This window comes from Calidris pugnax, unplaced genomic scaffold (assembly GCF_001431845.1).
Source record: "Calidris pugnax isolate Ruff unplaced genomic scaffold, ASM143184v1 scaffold20, whole genome shotgun sequence".
NCBI classification, from domain to species: Eukaryota; Metazoa; Chordata; class Aves; order Charadriiformes; family Scolopacidae; genus Calidris; species Calidris pugnax.
The window spans coordinates 17,158,678-17,175,546 of NW_015094510.1; the positions used below are offsets into that span (position 1 = coordinate 17,158,678).

At 45.6% G+C, this 16,869-nt stretch overlaps 1 protein-coding gene across 1 annotated transcript; it reads left to right on the forward strand.

Moving 5' to 3' along the window:
* Window positions 1–15,797: 15,797 nt before the first annotated feature.
* On the forward strand, window positions 15,798–16,517 carry CCDC70 (coiled-coil domain containing 70). The gene is made up of 2 exons (XM_014965741.1): window positions 15,798–15,802; window positions 15,905–16,517. The coding sequence occupies exons 1-2, from the start codon at window positions 15,798–15,800 to the stop codon at window positions 16,515–16,517; spliced, it is 618 nt and encodes a 205-aa protein (XP_014821227.1).
* The last annotated feature ends 352 nt before the right edge of the window (window positions 16,518–16,869 follow it).

A 16,869-nucleotide genomic window follows, 5' to 3' on the forward strand; every position in this document is an offset into this window, starting at 1 on the left:
TTCCTTCTTCCAGTGGAGAAAGCTGCTTTTCCTGCAGTTGTTCCCAGGCCAGTGCCTGGCATGGGACATCAGCACGGATTGCAGTCATTTCCAATGACACTTGCCTTCTTTGGGGTGCTTTTTCTCACCCTCTGCAAAGCCCTGAGGCAAGTTTTGGCTTGCATGTCACTGCTGAGGTCATGCCACAGTGGTCACACATTCCAACCTATGGCTTTCTGGCTTGTGTGCTGATCTCCTTGTGCCGCTGGAGTTGCTGGCTGAGCTGAGCAAAAGGTCTCTCTGACACTGACACCAAAAGCACAAGCCAGAGCACAGTCTCCTAAAACACGGGTCCCCTCTCAGACCAGGAAGAACTTTTATATCTACCCATAACACGCGCTTGGGATTCCTTCATCACGTGCTTTTTTGGAAGAAGTTGCACCTCGACATGGATTTTCCTGGCTACTTAAGGATTAGTGTGGAGAGGGAAAGGGCCCCATAAAGATGCTGTCTTTTCAGTTTTTGTTTATTTTCAGTTTATTTTCACCCTCCATACAGGGCTTTCTCCTAACTTGATGACTCAGAAGTCAAAATCAACATAAAAATAGTCCCCCATCTCCTATGTTATTTTATTCTTTTCAAATTGGAAGAGTCTGACTGTGTCCTTTAAAGCTGCATGTAATCAGGAGTGTTACGTTTTCTTGTATAAATTCTCCTTGTATATTGAAATATAAACAGCCCATGGGAAAGAAATTCAGTGTACATTTCATTTCTTCCATTGTTCAAGGCAAAAAAAAGCATATTTATCTGCTGAGAAATACTCTGCTTACACAGAGGAAACCAATCATCAATACCAACTTACCAGCATTTTAATGACTCCCTGTAGGGATCCCAGAAATTATACCATTCAGTCATCACAGAAGATCATGGCAAACAATAATGGGGACCAAGAATCCCTGCGGCAAGTGCAGCTGGTGTTGACAGTGATACTTTGGGTTACCATTAAACTGCTTGATTCTGGTGATTCACGGAATTGTCAGAGTTGGAAGGAACCTCTAGAGATCATGAGTCCAACTCCCCTGCTAAAGCAGGATTGCCCAGAGCTCATCCCTAAGGACTGCATCAAGCTGGGTATTGAAAATCACCAGGGAAGGGGACTCCACAACCTCCCTGGGCAGCCTGTTCCAGTGCTCTGTCATCCTCACCATAACGAAGTTTTCCTCATATTTGAGTTGAGCTGAACTTCTAATGTTCCAGCTTGTGCCCGTTGCCCCTCGTCCTGTCACTGGGAACCACTGAAAAGAGTCCGGCTCCATCATCCTTCAACCCACCCTTTAGGAACTTGTAAACATAGATGAGGTCTCCCCTCAGTCTTCTCTTCTCGTGGCTAAAGAGCCCCAGCTCTTTGTGCCTTTCCTCATAAGGGAGGTGTTCTAATCCCTTAATCATCTTGGTTGCCCTACGTTAGACTCTCCCCAATAGTTCCCTGTCCCTCTTGAACTGGGGAGCCCAGAACTGGATGCAAGATTCCAGTTGTGGCCTCACCAGTGGAGAGTAGAGGGGGAGAATGACCTCCCTCAACCTGCTGGCCACGCTCATCCCTATGCAGCCCAGGATTCCATTGGCCCTCTTGGCGACAAGGGCACATTGCTGGCTCATGGAGATCCTGCCATCCACCAGGACTCCCAGATCCTTTTCCTTATTAGTACCTCCCAGAAGATTCACCCCTAACCTATATTGGTGCCTGGGGTTCTTCCTCCCTAGGCAGGGGAGCAGGTGCAGGACCTTACATTTGCCTTTGTTGAACCTCATTAGGTTCTTCTCTGCCCAGCTCTCCAGCCTGTCTAGTTCTCGCTGGATGGCAGCACAGCCCTCTGGAGTGTTGGCCACCCCTCCCAGTTTGGTATCATCAGTGAACTTGCTGAGGATACACTCTGTCCCCTTGTCCAGGTCATTAATGAATATGTTGAACAGGATGGGGCCAAGTATTGACCCCTGGGGGACGTCGCTGGTTACAGGCCTCCAACTTGACCCTGCTCCATTAATGACAACCCTCTGAGTTCTGTCACGCAGATTCAAAGGAAATTTTTAGGCAGCCTTAGGGAGATTCTTGGACTAGAAGTCCTGTTAGGGCAGTGAGTTATCACGTGCCCAGTCCAAAGTCCCCAGGGCTGTGAGAGTCAGGAGGTAAGCATCTCCATCTCCTGGGATGGTCTGGAAGCTGCAGAGCTCAGTGCGGGGCAGACGCTGTGAAACGCTTCATCCTGTCGACACACACAAGATCAGACCAACCACTTTCTTCTCATCCGCATCACCGAGGAGATGTTTTTGTGTGGTTGTCACAATAAATTACAGAGCCGCGTGAAGCCTGTCGCTGTGGATATTTCAGATCATCAGCTTCTTCCTACAAGACTGTCCTGGGGAAGGGAGGTTTATGTGCTGGTCTCCGTGGCACTTTACTTGGCTAATGCCCAAGAGGCAAGGCAGAAAAATGAGAAAATACCAGATCATTTGCTTCACGCTTCTCCTTACTTAGGACAATTTATCGTAACATAATCTAGGCTAAGAAACAGAGAGACAATGGACAAAATGTGCTGGGCAACCTATGGAGGGAGTCATTTTATTGAAATCCAGTGAGGGATAACTGCTCATGCTGCAGCTTTCCCTCACTTGGGTTACTCAGAGGGTCTCTTTTTTCTTCTTTAAATATGCAACACGCAAGCAGAGTGGGACAAGATTTGCCTTGTTTCCATAGGAAAGGAGATTAAAAGACACAAAGGTACCAGCTGTGGCTGAGGATGTCTGTGAGCCTCCAGGCCTGGATGCTGGGGGATAATCCTGGGAAAGTAACAGGAGATGTTCCCTAGGTCCATAGTCACTGTCCAGGGCAGGGTAATGGGCTGGGTCCTCACCTCATTTCCTTGTATCTCTGAGTCTTCAATTAGTGTATCAAATTTTACCAAATTCAACAGAAGTTATTCAGCGGGAACAACCAGACAACAAGACAGGAGGCTACAAATGCCCACAGTGTGGTTCCATAGGAAGCCAGGCTAAAACAAAATGCCGGTGTTAGAAAAGTTACTAATGAAATGTCTCTCTGAGGAATCTTTGCTGTTATCCTACAGGGTAGGAAAAAAAAGCTTTCTTTCATTTTTATTGAATGGCGTCCATCGGACATGGTCTCCCACTGGTAATTCAGGAGGTGAACCTGTGCACTGTTCTGTGTAAAGAAATTTTTCCTTGAAATAATAAATACCTTGCTTTAAAGACCCCAGTCCTCTGTTCCCCTGCTTAACCACCAATGTAACAAGTTGCCTAAATTAATGTGAGCAAAACTTACCCATAAGCCCAGAATATTAACTGTGGAGTTCCAGTGCTCTTGAAACTTGCAATAAGAGAAAGTGCAATTACTAAATGTATAAAAGCCAAAGCCCCCATTGAGGTCCATGTGTTCTTTGTTTATGCCACTACAGAGTGTGCTAGACAAATGTGTAGAGTTTGTAAAATCCTTTGGGAACCCCTGAAAAATGAAGTGGGGAGAAAAAGATTAGCTCCTCACACAAGGGCATAGTAAAGCTACTCAACATTTCTGTCTTAATTGTGCTTCGTGCTACAGTATAAGGGAAATTTATCACAGCTGAATAAAATGCTAAACTCTCCTAGCAGCAAAATGCCTCCTTTATTGTAACAGCAGGAATAAACCTCTCACTTCTAAAATATAGTTGACAAAAAAAGGCTAATAACTCATAAAGGTTTTACATGCAATGAAAAAAAAAGTCAAAGCTTGTAAAGTTTCTATGCATGAAATACGATAATCTAAATCAGCAGTTTAATTTGCACTTCTACAGATCAGAGCTAATATTCCCACTGCATGTGGCCGTAATAAAACGTGCTGTTCCACTCACAACAGAAGAAAATATTGTGCATTTTCATTTGTTTTCTTTCATTTTCTCACTCATAAAATATGTCTTTTGCCACCTGTCAGTGCATTTATCCTCCTCAGTTGGAGGACAGCAAGCCATACTTGACATGGTACCTATTCAACAGAACTGAAGATGCTAACCCTATGAAAACAAAACCCCAAATCCCTATTTGTAGCCTTAACTCATGAGAAACATCCATATGTTTAGGGTGGAGTAATTATGGTGAATGATAATGAGAGAAGCTGCTGAGGGGGTGTCAAGGCAGGAATATCACAGAGCAGTTAAGTGACTGCAAATGAGTGGAGTTCAGTGCAGTGTTGAATTGTGTGGAGTTAGGAGCCTGTGGTGGAGTTGTCTACCTATGAACTTCCATTAGGGTCTGGGGATAGTGATGGCTTGATTTAGTTCCCTAAATGCAGGCATTTAGTCCCATCTGGAATGCTCTAGGTATCCTGCCTTGCCTGCAGCCACCAGACCAGAAGGTTGTGGGTCTCCCTCAGGTCTCATCTCAGAGATATCTGCCAGCCCTGGATAGATATCCTGCATAATTGAGGGCACCTCAACATTCCTAGAAGCCTGCATTTATCTGAACAGGTCTTGCATTAATTGAGTCTGCACTGTGATGTGGAGACCTTTGTTGTGTGTAGACGCCCGTATCGCTGATAGCCTCATTTGGGTATCTGCAATCTGGATGCCAATGCCACCCCTCTGGTCTGCCCAGGCAGGAAAGGCAGGAGTTAATTAATTTTGTGCTTCTTTGTTCTGTCAGGGGAGGAGGTGCTGGAGCCCCCCATGCAATGAGAAATAACTCTCCCCTCTATGCATCTGTTAATTTAGGTGATGCATTCAAATCTCTGCTTTGGGGGATGAAATCTTGCCTTATGCAGCACCATAAACTGGGACTCACCCCAGTGGCTCCTGACCCCCATCACCCACCCACAGGACTCGGTCCCAGGCTGCAGCCAAGAGGTTTGAGCTGGGAGCCTGAGCTCATGGGATGCTTGTGAGAAAGGTGCTTCAGTGGCAGCCAGCCCCATGGCCTCCCACAGCCATGTGTTTCCATGCACAGAGCATCATCTTATGGCTGCAGAAGAAGGAATCTAGAGCATGTCCTATGCCCTTTGTAAAGAAAACCTCTTCTTCAACAATGATTTTGAGCAAGAGCCTGAGGGGACTCCCTGGGGACCTTGAGCTCTTCCTCCACAAAGAGGAGGTGATAGCAGCTCTCCAGGCAGCTGATGCAGTATTGGCACAGAATAACAAGTCCAATATTTTGGGTTCCCTTTGGGTCTGTTCAAGAACCCTCTGTATCCTGGGTGTCAGGTGTCAAAAAATACAATTTTAGACCTAGTTGCAGTGGATGAAAGCTGGGTTAGGAGCCAGCCCAGCTTGGACCTACAGTAAATTTGGCCTCTGGCTGATACCTGAGCAAGCAGATTCACTCATGCAAATGATACACTTTTGGTGAAATGCTAGGCCTGTTGTTGTTTCTCCTGCTGAAAATCTGTTTCAGAGATGTGCTGGCATTTCTGCCCAGGTTTAAATTTTATTGTCCCAAGGGGTTTGTGAGTCAGGTGTGACATTATCTGTGTAGGCTGCACGCATATCTCAAGTCTCACCAGATGGCACTATGCTCAAAGGTTGACTCTGGACACCACAGGGAAGGACAAGGTGTCCAAGCAGGAGGTGTAGAGGGGTTCATATGGAGTGTAGATACACAAGCAAGTTCCCAGTACCTGGCTGATGAGCTGCAGCTCCTGGTGTACTACCTTGGCATGTCCCAAATGAGACTCCACTCAAAAGCAGGAGAAGGTGTTGAAACTAAGTCATGTTCCCTTGCAGGTGGGCTGGGCTCCAAGTGCCTCCAGCACAACCTTTGGGGGAAACGCCATGTCCCGTGCACTGAGCACACAGGGTGGCAACTCCATTCACAAGGTGTCTTGTGTTTTCATACTATGTCATTGGGGCAGCAGGATTCAGCCGGACCCTTAATTTGTATGGAGAAATTGAGAGTGGGAAGAAGGAAAAGGAGAAGGAGCAGAAGAGATGGGGACATGAAGCAGAGAGGCTGGATATGTTGCTGTTTACACCATGCTGTTCTGCTCCATATCTGCTTTTGGTTTGCTTTTTGTTTTGGTTTCAGATTAAGTAGAGGACTGAAATAACTTGTATGTCTTGGTCTCTTCTTATTCACAGGTGGAAAAGAGAAGACCAGCAAAGAAGAAGATATTGGACATACACACAAGTGACTGCAAGAAGCACAGTCAAAGCTACTTTTAAGGGATATCAGATTTGACACAGGCTTCAAGCTAAGGTCCCCCAACAGGATTCCCAGAATAGAAAGATGATTTCAGTGTGCTCTTGCTCTGAGGTAGATTAAAGACAGATTATTCAATATTTGCTGCTAGTCTTGAAAAAGAGTGTGCATATGAGGCCTGAAGTGTTGATTTGCAGTAAATTCTATGCCATTTCTTTGAATTACAATTGGGAGCGTCAGATCTGTAAGACCAGAATTTAGTACACAGTGAGAATTACCTAAGAATAATTTAGGACTAGAGTTTCCATCACCTGTAGCCTGATTAGCAAAGAAAGCATGTCACAAGATGTACTTAATATTTCTGGGGGATAGGAAAGATGCACTGAAGACAGAGTGTTATACTTTTGTTTGCAGTACGTGGCTCTCTGTATTAGGGAGATGTGAGCACTAATTGAAATAGAAGGTCTTTGTCCTTTTTGGAGTCTGCTCAGCTCAATCCCTGCCTGTGTGTCTGACTTTGACCTAAAACTTAGAAAATTTATGTGGTTTTTGGTTTGTTTTTTTTTTATACTTACCATTCTGTGTGTTCACCTTTCAGGTGTTACAGTGGAGCAACTGCTTTCGAAGATGTTCACACTGGCAGTCCCTTCTGGTGGGTCACTGTCTGCAGCCTGAGGTCATCTTTAGTGATCGCTTCCCTCAGTTCTCTGATTACTTCAGGTTACTTACAGTTTCAGGTTTAATATTTTCCTTCCAGGAAAGTTCGCCCATACTTTACCTGACCTTTTGGTCATTAATTTCCTCCACAGGAGATATTGATTGCTCATGTTCTTCTTCCATGTGTGCCAGCAACAGACGAGCCCAAGATAGAGGACACAGCAGTCCTGTGCTGAGCAGGACGAGACAGCTCTCTCTCCACTTAGCATCTCTTCTTCCACACATATTTACCACTTGCTGCTGGAAGAGAACATGATGCTAACGTTTGAAAACACTCATCCCTTTTGCAGACTATTGGAACAAATCAAGGGCTCTATACAGCGGGGAAGAATGCAAGGAGCCTTTTCCCTTTGCTTCATTAGCAGCAGTTCAGGCTTCAAGTTTTCCATCATTGTGGCAAATTGCCAATTGTGGCAAATAGGATCATAGAGTGGTTCCGGTTGGAAAGGACCTTAAAGATCATGGAGTTCCAGCCCCTTGCCATGGGCGGGGACACCTCCCACTACAGCAGGTTGCTCAAAGCTCCATCCAACAAACCTACTATTCTAAAACATCAGATCCGTATGATTTGTAATATGTACTAAGCTTTTTCTTAATGCACATAGGGCTTTGCTGGTCTGTGTTGCATGGGGACACATTGGTCACTTAGAAGCTGTGAAGGCACTTGTTATCTGCTCTTTGTTTCTGAGCTGTGAAGTAGAGATGATGATGCACCTTTTTGCCTCAATTGAACGTCAGTATATTCTGTTTTGGCTAAATTCTCCAGGGCAGTCACTGTCCTGATCTGTAAACGCAACAAGGCTGGTAAGACCCCTGTTGGTTACTGTCATGAATGATAATAAAAACACCTGGTGATTTTTTTTGATAAACGCTGGCGACCTGAGTTTATTTAGTATTAGGAAAATAGCAATATTGTTATTTGCTAAACATTATAACAGATTTTGCTAAAAATTATAGCAACAGTAGAGAAGACCTCATTGCCCTCTACAACTCCCTGAAAGGAGGTTGTAGAGAGGTGGGTGTTGGCCTCTTCTCCCAAGGGAATAATGACAGGCCCAGAGGAAATGGTCTGAAGCTGTGGCAGGGGAGGTTTAGATTAGATATTAGGAAGAATTACTTTACTGAGAGAGTGGTCAGGCACTGGAACAGCCTGCCCAGGGAGGTGGTGGAGTCACCATCCCTGGAGGTATTTAAGAAACGTGTAGATGTGGCACTTCAGGGCATGCTCTAGTGGCAGGCTTTAGTGGCCGAGATTGTAGGGGTGTGTTGTGTGTGTATGGTTGGACTCGTTGATCTCAGAGGTTCGTTCCAACCAGGAAGATTCTGTGATTTTACCAGGAATTTTGTGTTGAAGTGGCAAAGGATGAGGAGTTGAAAGCTGAAAGACCCTCTTTGGCAACAAATTACTTTGTGAGCAGGAAAGAGGTTATTGAAAAAAAATCAGAAGAGGAAGAAATAATACATCCTGCTGCTGCAGCTCCATGGATTAATGGCAAGAGCTGGAATGTCAAACCCAAAGGCTTCACCACCGCACACAGTGCTTATTGTGCTGTTTGCTGCACTTGCATCACCAAGACCTCTTGTCTAGAAAAACAATATTTTCCTTAAAGTTCAGAAAGTATTTGACTAAATAGTATTTTTGCCATCATTGGTGTTTTCCAGCTATAGTGGCATATAGGGAGCTATAGCGGGAATGTACAGGGCATGAAAACATTCTGGAAAGACAAAACAGGAGGAAGGGATGAAGCAAACAGAGAGAAGAAGGAAAAACCTTTCCACAACCCAAGGCAACCTATTTGCAAAGAGGGATGTCATTGGTGTTTTCCAGCCATAGTGGCATATAGGGAGCTATAGTGGGAATGTACAGGGCATGAAAATATTCTGGAAAGACAAAACAGGAGGAAGGGATGAAGCAAACAGAGAGAAGAAGGAAAAACCTTTCCACAACCCAAGGCAACCTATTTGCAAAGAGGGAAATATCTCATCTGGGAAGAAGAATAGCAAGAGGCTTGCCAGGACAGCACGATTTTTTTAATGAACAGGACTGTATCTGAACTACTCACATATCAAAAAAATATTTTCTGAACTTCAAACAAGGAACATCACAGCCACCCCACAAGAAAAAGTATTTTGGTAGAAGCTGCCTCTAGCTGAAGTACTGTGACCTTTGAAGGTCTGAAAAAGCCTTGAAACAGAAAAAGCTGGAACAGATTTCCAAGGGTTATCTCCTAGCAATCATGATGCTTTTTCATCTTGGTTTCTCCTACAGTCCTCTTGAAGCATCTCATTCTTTCTGCCTGTCCTCAGTTGCTAGCTGGATTATCATTAAACTGGATTACTAAAATGAATTTGGCTCAAGGTCTCATGAACAGAGTGATCACTGTGACTCAGTGAAGAACTCTACAACCAAACGGAAACTAAACAGCCTTCTCTAAATTTTAATACAATTTCAACAGAAAAATGGAGACAACATCTTGTCGGTCAAGCACCTCTTTCACATCCTACAGTATCAGGGGCTGAGTTGCACTAAATGCATTTACAGTCCATATAATTAAAACACTGCACGCTTTCACAGAGAAGTTTTCCAACTGACCAAGGACGAGGAACACAAATCCAGGTTTAAATGCCTACTATAAAGACAGCCTGATTTTCAAATCCACTCATCCACCACTTCTTCCCAATGACTTTGACAGGAGCAACCCATTTAAAAGTCAGGCTACACTTTTGAAGAAAGCTTCCAGGTAGATTTAGGATCACAGATATACTTTTGAAAACAGTCTGGGCTTGGCTATATCTGTGCTCATGTTTAGCTCCATCATTTGTTTTTGTTCAAATAACACAAGATACAGGAACACTTACATTAGATGCCAAATTTAGACACACAACCATAATGTCATAATGTAAGCACGTGTCTAACATTTAGCTTTAGTGCTGTTCACATCTTCCAGCCAGTTTCCCTAAAGCAGGAGGGGAGATAACCCACGGATGGGTGTTCTTCAGAAACAACCCACAGAAAAATGAAGCAAAGCACCAGTCGTGGCTCAGACTGTGCCAGGAGCCCAGTGACTCCTTCCAGCTCCACCCAGCATCACTTGACTTGGAATCAATGACCTCGTGAAACTACATCACTGTTGGTGGCCAAAGGAGCAGGAGGGGAGATAACCCATGGATGGGTGTTCTTCAGAAACAACCCGCAGAAAAATGAAGCAAAGCACCAGTCGTGGCTCAGACTGTGCCAGGAGCCCAGTGACTCCTTCCAGCTCCACCCAGCATCACTTGACTTGGAATCAATGACCTCGTGAAACTACATCACTGTTGGTGGCCAAGGGCCACAGTCACCAGTAGGCATCAGAGACCCAGCTGCCATAAGGACTGCTCTTCTGTAAGTATTGCATGTCCCTGTTATAAACTTACAAATGCTAAATTTTCCAGTAGCATGACCATAATTACCATAATATCTTTGGGGCTTTATTTTTTTGACAGTAGAAGATGGTAAGAATGAGAAGAATAACAAGAGTCATAACAAGTAAAGAGAAAATTTTTCATTCATTCATTTCACATTTCATTTTACATCTATCCATCAGACCTTTCTCTAGTAAGAGAACAGATCTAAACTACCATCAGACTCGTTAGTCGTTACTTCTGCACTTTTAGAGATGTCTGCAGAAACCAAATGACTACTATTTTGATGACAATTGAAAGAGTGTTTGCAGACTTGTGGAACAAAATGATATAATTTAGTAATTTTCTGTGAGACAATAATGATGTTCTAATTGAAAAATGTACTCTATGTAATTATCCTACATCTTTATAAGCCTGCCTCAGGAGTGCAGTAAAAGAACAAATGGTAATATTTTTACCGTACCATGTGAGAAAAAGGTCTCAAAGTTTTATTTGTGTCACTTGATGCACATTCAAGAGATGGAAGCCTCACAATAGCAAAATGGTTTCTTAGTTTGGACTGGTAACTTCCTGGGGCAGGATCCAAACAAAGCTTTAGCCACGTAAATCAGAGACAGACTTAAAGGTGGGATTTGTGCATATACATGGGTGCCCTGGGACGCACTGATATCTCCTCTGGCTTCCACCTGTGGGTCCCAAAGGACATAAATCTCCTATGTGTTATCTTCTGCCAGTGTCATCTGCAGATAGGTTATATATTGCTGAGTGTCTAAAATGTCACTGGATGTCTGTGTCTTGTGCATATACATGGGTGCCCTGTGCCCTGGGACACGTTAGGATATCTCCCCTGGCTTCCACCTGTGGGTCCCAAAGGACATAAATCTCCTATGTGTTATCTTCTGCCAGTGTCATCTGCAGATAGGTTATATATTGCTGAGTGTCTAAAATGTCACTGGATGTCTGTGTTTAGGCATCTGGGTTCCTCCCTCCAAGTTAGAGTGAAATTGTTTTCCTAAGGAGTTTCTGAACCCTGGAAGGGAATATGAATCCTATAATCATAGAATCATTTACGCTGGAAAAGACCTTTAAGATCATCCGTCTCCTATGTGTTATCTTCTGCCAGTATCATCTGCAGATAGGTTATATATTCCTGAGTGTCTAAAATGGCACTGGATGTCTCTGTTTAGGCAAATGGGTTCCTCCCTCCAAGTTAGAGTGAAATTGTTTTCCTGAGGAGTTTCTGAACCCTGGAAGGGAATACGAATCATATAATCATAGAATCATTTAGGCTGGAAAAGACCTTTAAGATCATCCAATCCAACCGTAAACCTAACGCTGTCAAGTCCCACTAAACCATGTCCCTAAAATATGATATATGAGGAAACAACTCCTTGTTTTTCCCTGCCCTGGGTTGCTGGTCCTCCATCTTCCATGTTTTCAAGTGCAAGTCTGGTCTGCTTTTGCAAGGCAACCAATCTGAATTTCCTATGCAGGGCACTCTGCCTTCTGACAGGCTCAGGCCCTGGATCCACAGGGCAGAAGAGGATGTGATCACCTGTGTTTTCCCTGGGGATTAGCACTAGGAGATCCCATTTCTACACACAGGTTTCTGGGATTGTCCTTCTGTCAAATAGTCATCTCTGTGCATGCTACAACAGCGCGTTAGCTCTGGGTCTTCAACTCTGCTGCAGCACCAACACTGATCTGTGAGCACCAATGTCCTCCACATGGCCCCCTGGCTGTTTTGGAGAAGATGTCATAGAATCATATAATCATAGAATTGTCTAGGTTGGAATGGACCTTTCAGATCATCTAGTCCAACCATCAACCTAACACTGATAAAAACCAGCACTAAACCATGTCACTAAGTTCTATGTCAACCCATCTTTTAAATACCTCCAGGGATGGTGCCTCAGCCACTTCCCTGGGCAGCCCATTCCAATGCTTAATAACCCTTTCAGTGTAAAAATTTTTTCCTAATATCCATCCTAAATCTCCCCTGGTGCAACTTGAGGCCATTTCCTCTTGTCCTGTCACCTGTGACTTGGGAGAAGAGACCAAACCCCACCTCTCTACAGCCTCCTTTCAGGTAGCTGTAGAGAGCAATAAAGTCTCCCCTCAGCCTCCTTTTCTCCAGGCTGAACAACCCCAGCTCCCTCAGCTGCTCCTCATAAGTTTTACTCTCCAGACCCCTCACCATCTTTGTTGCCCTTCTCTGGACCTGGACACTGATCTGTGAGCACCGATGTCCTCCATGTGGCCCCCTGGCTGTTTTGGAGAAGATGTCATAGAATCATATAATCATAGAATTGTCTAAGTTGGAATGGACCTTTCAGATCATCTAGTCCAACCATCAACCTAACGCTGATAAAAACCATCACTAAACCATGTCACTAAGTTCTATGTCAACCCATCTTTAGAATACCTCCAGGGATGGTGCCTCAACCAACTCCCTGGGCAGCCCATTCCAATGCTTAATAACCGTTTCAGTGTAAAAATTTTTTCCTAATATCCATCCTAAGCCTCCCCTGGTGCAACTTGAGGCCATTTCCTCTTGTCCTATCGCCTGTGACTTGGGAGAAGAGACCGACCCCCACCTCTCTACACCCTCCTTTCAGGTAGCTGTAGAGAGCTATAAAGTCTCCCCTCAGCCTCCTTTTCTTCAGGCTAAACAACCCCAGCTCCCTCAGCTGCTCCTCATAAGACTTATTCTCCAGACCCCTCACCAGCTTTGTTGCCCTTCTCTGGACACGCTCCAGCACCTCAATGTCTTTTTTGTGGTAAGGGGCCCAAAACTGGACACAGTACTCCAGGTGGGGCCTCACCAGTGCCGAGTACAGGGGGATGATCACCCCCTGAGTCCTACTCACCACGCTATATCCTAGTGTATAACCCAAAAGCTGCCTCATCCTCATATCACTAAGAGTAGAACTAGGCAGAGCGAAAGCCGACATGGCTTCCTACACCCCCCAAGTCCTGGTCACCACACTGTATCCTAGTGTATAACCCAAAAGCTGCCTCATCCTCGTGTCACTAAGAGTAGAACTAGGCAGAGTGAAAGCCTGAATGGCTTCCTACCACCTGCAGTGGTACAAGTGTTGGGTGGAGCAAGGGCTGTATCAGATGGGATGCTGGACATGTGTGTACAACTTCTCTAGGTTACAGAGGGCATCACCTAAAATATCAGTAATATGTTCCAGGCTAGTGAGCGTGGCAAAATTAGCTAAGTAGAAATAACACCATCCTCATTTTAAAGAAGAGACAGTGTATTTGAGGTTGCTAATGGGCTGGCAGCTGCTGCTGGGGCTTACAGGGATGGCTGGAACTGAACTGCTATTGCCTTAATTGCTGCCAGCCACAATCCCAGGGAGTGGAAACGCAGCATGTCCTATTTAATGACATTTCTGCTGTGAGTGAAGAGGAACTGCCAATCTGGAACCCCACAGAAAGCACATGGAGAGTGAAGCCACGTCAGGAACCCCTTGGTGTGGGGGAAATGGCTGCTGCTTCAGCAGCTCTGCTGAAACTCAACTAATAACAGGCTCCTGCAAATTAGTTTTTGGCACATTCACTCACCTCATTTTTCTGGCCTTCTGTGCACATGGTGTGGTACCACTAACCCCTTAAGATGAGGCAGCCCAACTGGGTGTGCACACCACTTGTTGTTGGGATCCTTCTCACAGCAAGCATGGAAAAAACAGTAGGCCCAGGAGCTCCGTGAGAGTGAAGCTGAAGATGCCTGCCTTCCTCTTTCACCCCCTCTGACCACTCAGGGAAGCCCCAGCTATAGGTGGAAGGTTCAGGAGTCAGAAGTGGAATGAGGCAAAAAGAGCAGAACCAAAATTCTCATGTAGTCACCCAAAATCCCCCAGCAGGTCTCCCCTCAGCTTGCCACCCACAAGAGCTCATCCCATCTGCAGTGAAGGAGCCATCCACCCTCTGGCTTGTTCTATGATTGTGGAGGTGAGGAGAGGCAAGAGCTGGACAGTTGTCCCTAGAAGACTCCTTGGCCATACCCAAAATGCTATGGAAGGGGTTGGGACATATCCCTGCTCATCTTTTGGAGGTGGGGGGGAGGATCCGGGATGAGGAGAGTCTATGCCTCCAGCACAGCAAAAGTGTGATGGTGGTATCAGGGTGCATGGGAGGTCTTGCACCTTGGGCCGTCTGTCCATCCTGTCACTGTGCCCTGGAACAAAATCCCTCAGCAGGTCCCCCTGAGCTTGCCACCCACAAGAGCTCATCCCAGCTGCAGTGAAGGAGCCATCCACCCTCTGGCTTGTTCTATGATTGTGGAGGTGAGGAGAGGCAAGAGCTGGACAGTTGTCCCTAGAAGACTCCTTGGCCATACCCAAAATGCTATGGAAGGGGTTGGGACATATCCCTGCTCATCTTTTGGAGGTGGGGGGGAGGATCCGGGATGAGGAGAGTCTATGCCTCCAGCACAGCAAAAGTGTGATGGTGGTATCAGGGTGCATGGGAGGTCTTGCACCTTGGGCCGTCTGTCCATCCTGTCACTGTGCCCTGGAACCATCACACAGGCACAAGGCACTCCCTACCTTCTCAACCCTTATGCAGAAGAGGTGCATTGCATTCATCTGCTGCCCCGGGGACCTTTCCTGATGGTACAGTGAGGGATAGGCAGGCTCATAATATATTAATAAGCAAGAGCTTTTTATTTATAAAGCAACCTGCTTCCTGCTGTGGAGTCATAATAAATCTAATGAAACAGTATAAATAAGTAACCAGCTTTAATCCTTGCTGTAGAATTATTAGCCAGATTAGTGAACAGAAAATTAGATTTTTTGTTTTCTCTTCATCACAACCATCACACAGGCACAAGGCACTCCCTACCTTCTCAACCCTTATGCAGAAGAGGTGCATAGTGCCATGAGCTGCATTCATCTGCTGCCCCGGGGACCTTTCCTGATGGTACAGTGAGGGATAGGCAGGCTCATAATATATTAATAAGCAAGAGCTTTTTATTTATAAAGCAACCTGCTTCCTGCTGTGGAGTCATAATAAATCTAATGAAACAGTATAAATAAGTAACCAGCTTTAATCCTTGCTGTAGAATTATTAGCCAGATTAGTGAACAGAAAATTAGATTTTTTGTTTTCTCTTCATCAGTCAAGTCTCCTCTGATTCTGGAAGCTGTGAATTTCTGGGGGGAGTTTGTGAAGGGACAGGAGACATAGTCAAGGGTCAAAGAGATGAGAGTGCCTTGAGCACCTGAGGGAAAAGGGCAGAGGTGTCTGTCCTTCAGACTGGGGCCCATTGATCAGGGCCGGGGTGGGCAGCACAGTGCCAAAGGCTGGTCCTGGCATGGCCCCTACCCCTCTCCAAACCAGCAGCACCTCGAGTCACAGTGGGAAATGACTTTGAGAAATGACCCTGCACGGCACAGGTTGGCTTTCAGGTGCCACCACACTTCATGCTGGATGAGTCCTGGGCAGGGATTTCTTTTTTGCTGGCGATAAACACCTTCACTTGTGGTATAACATCATTCCAAGCCAACTATGACGTAGGTCTGGGTGATGTCATCATGATGCCCACCGCTCCCCACTCTCCTGGGCCACAGTGTGAGAGGTGGGGGGCCAGGCTGGGTGTCTGTCCCCTCCATCAGCAGCAAGCACGTGAACTGGAGCTGCCATTGCCTGCTGATGTCCTGCACCTCCCGCCAGCAGAAGCTCATTGAAAAGCTGCAGGCTGAAAAAGCCTTCCGGGAGGAGATTCAGAGTTTTCAGGAGACAATGAGGAGCTTTCGGGAGAAGATCAAGGGCTTTAGGGAAAAAATCAGAGATGTCAAGATGGCCATGCAAGCCTTCTTGGACGAGGGAAAGCCAGTCTGGGAAGAGGAAGCTGCCTTTCACGAAGAAGAAAAGGCTATTCAAGAGGAAGCAAAAGCCTTCTGGAACGTGTATTGTAACTTCTGGAAGGACTATAATGCTTTCTGGAAGAAGGATAAGGATTTCTGGGAAGAAGATCAGCTCCTCTGGGAGAAAGACAGAGTCCTTCTGGATGAGGATAGAGTCCTATGGGCAGAAGAAGCAGCTCTGTGGGCAGATGAAACAGCTCTCCTGAAAGAGGAGAGAGCTCTCTGGGAAGATGAGGAGGCCCTCCAGGAAGACCAAAAAACCCTCAAGGAGTATGAAATACTGATCTGGGAGGAGGTCTTTGGTCCTGAGAGAGAGGATATCATCTCCAGGGATGCCACTGCCCACAGAGGAAAAGCATAAACTGCTCTGCTAGGCTGAGAAACAGAAAGCCATGTATACTGATGTGGATACCTTATTTAAGCAGTGCTGTGTTTCAACCAGTTCTCTGAAATAGCATTTCTAGTTCTAGGAGTAAAGCAGAGAAGGGTTTTTTTTTAATGTTTTAAAGCTATTATGCTTATGTTTTCAGGGCATTATTAATTCTTTTGAGGTCCTGTAGGCTGAGGAACGGGGTAAAGCTCTGGTATCCTGGCCTGTCACAAGGTGGAGGAGTGTGGATGGGTAAAGCCACAAGAAGCTGGGGGCTTAATGGCCGAGATCATCTTCTGGAGCTCACAGTATCTCATCTGGCCCAGTGCAGTTTATATCAACC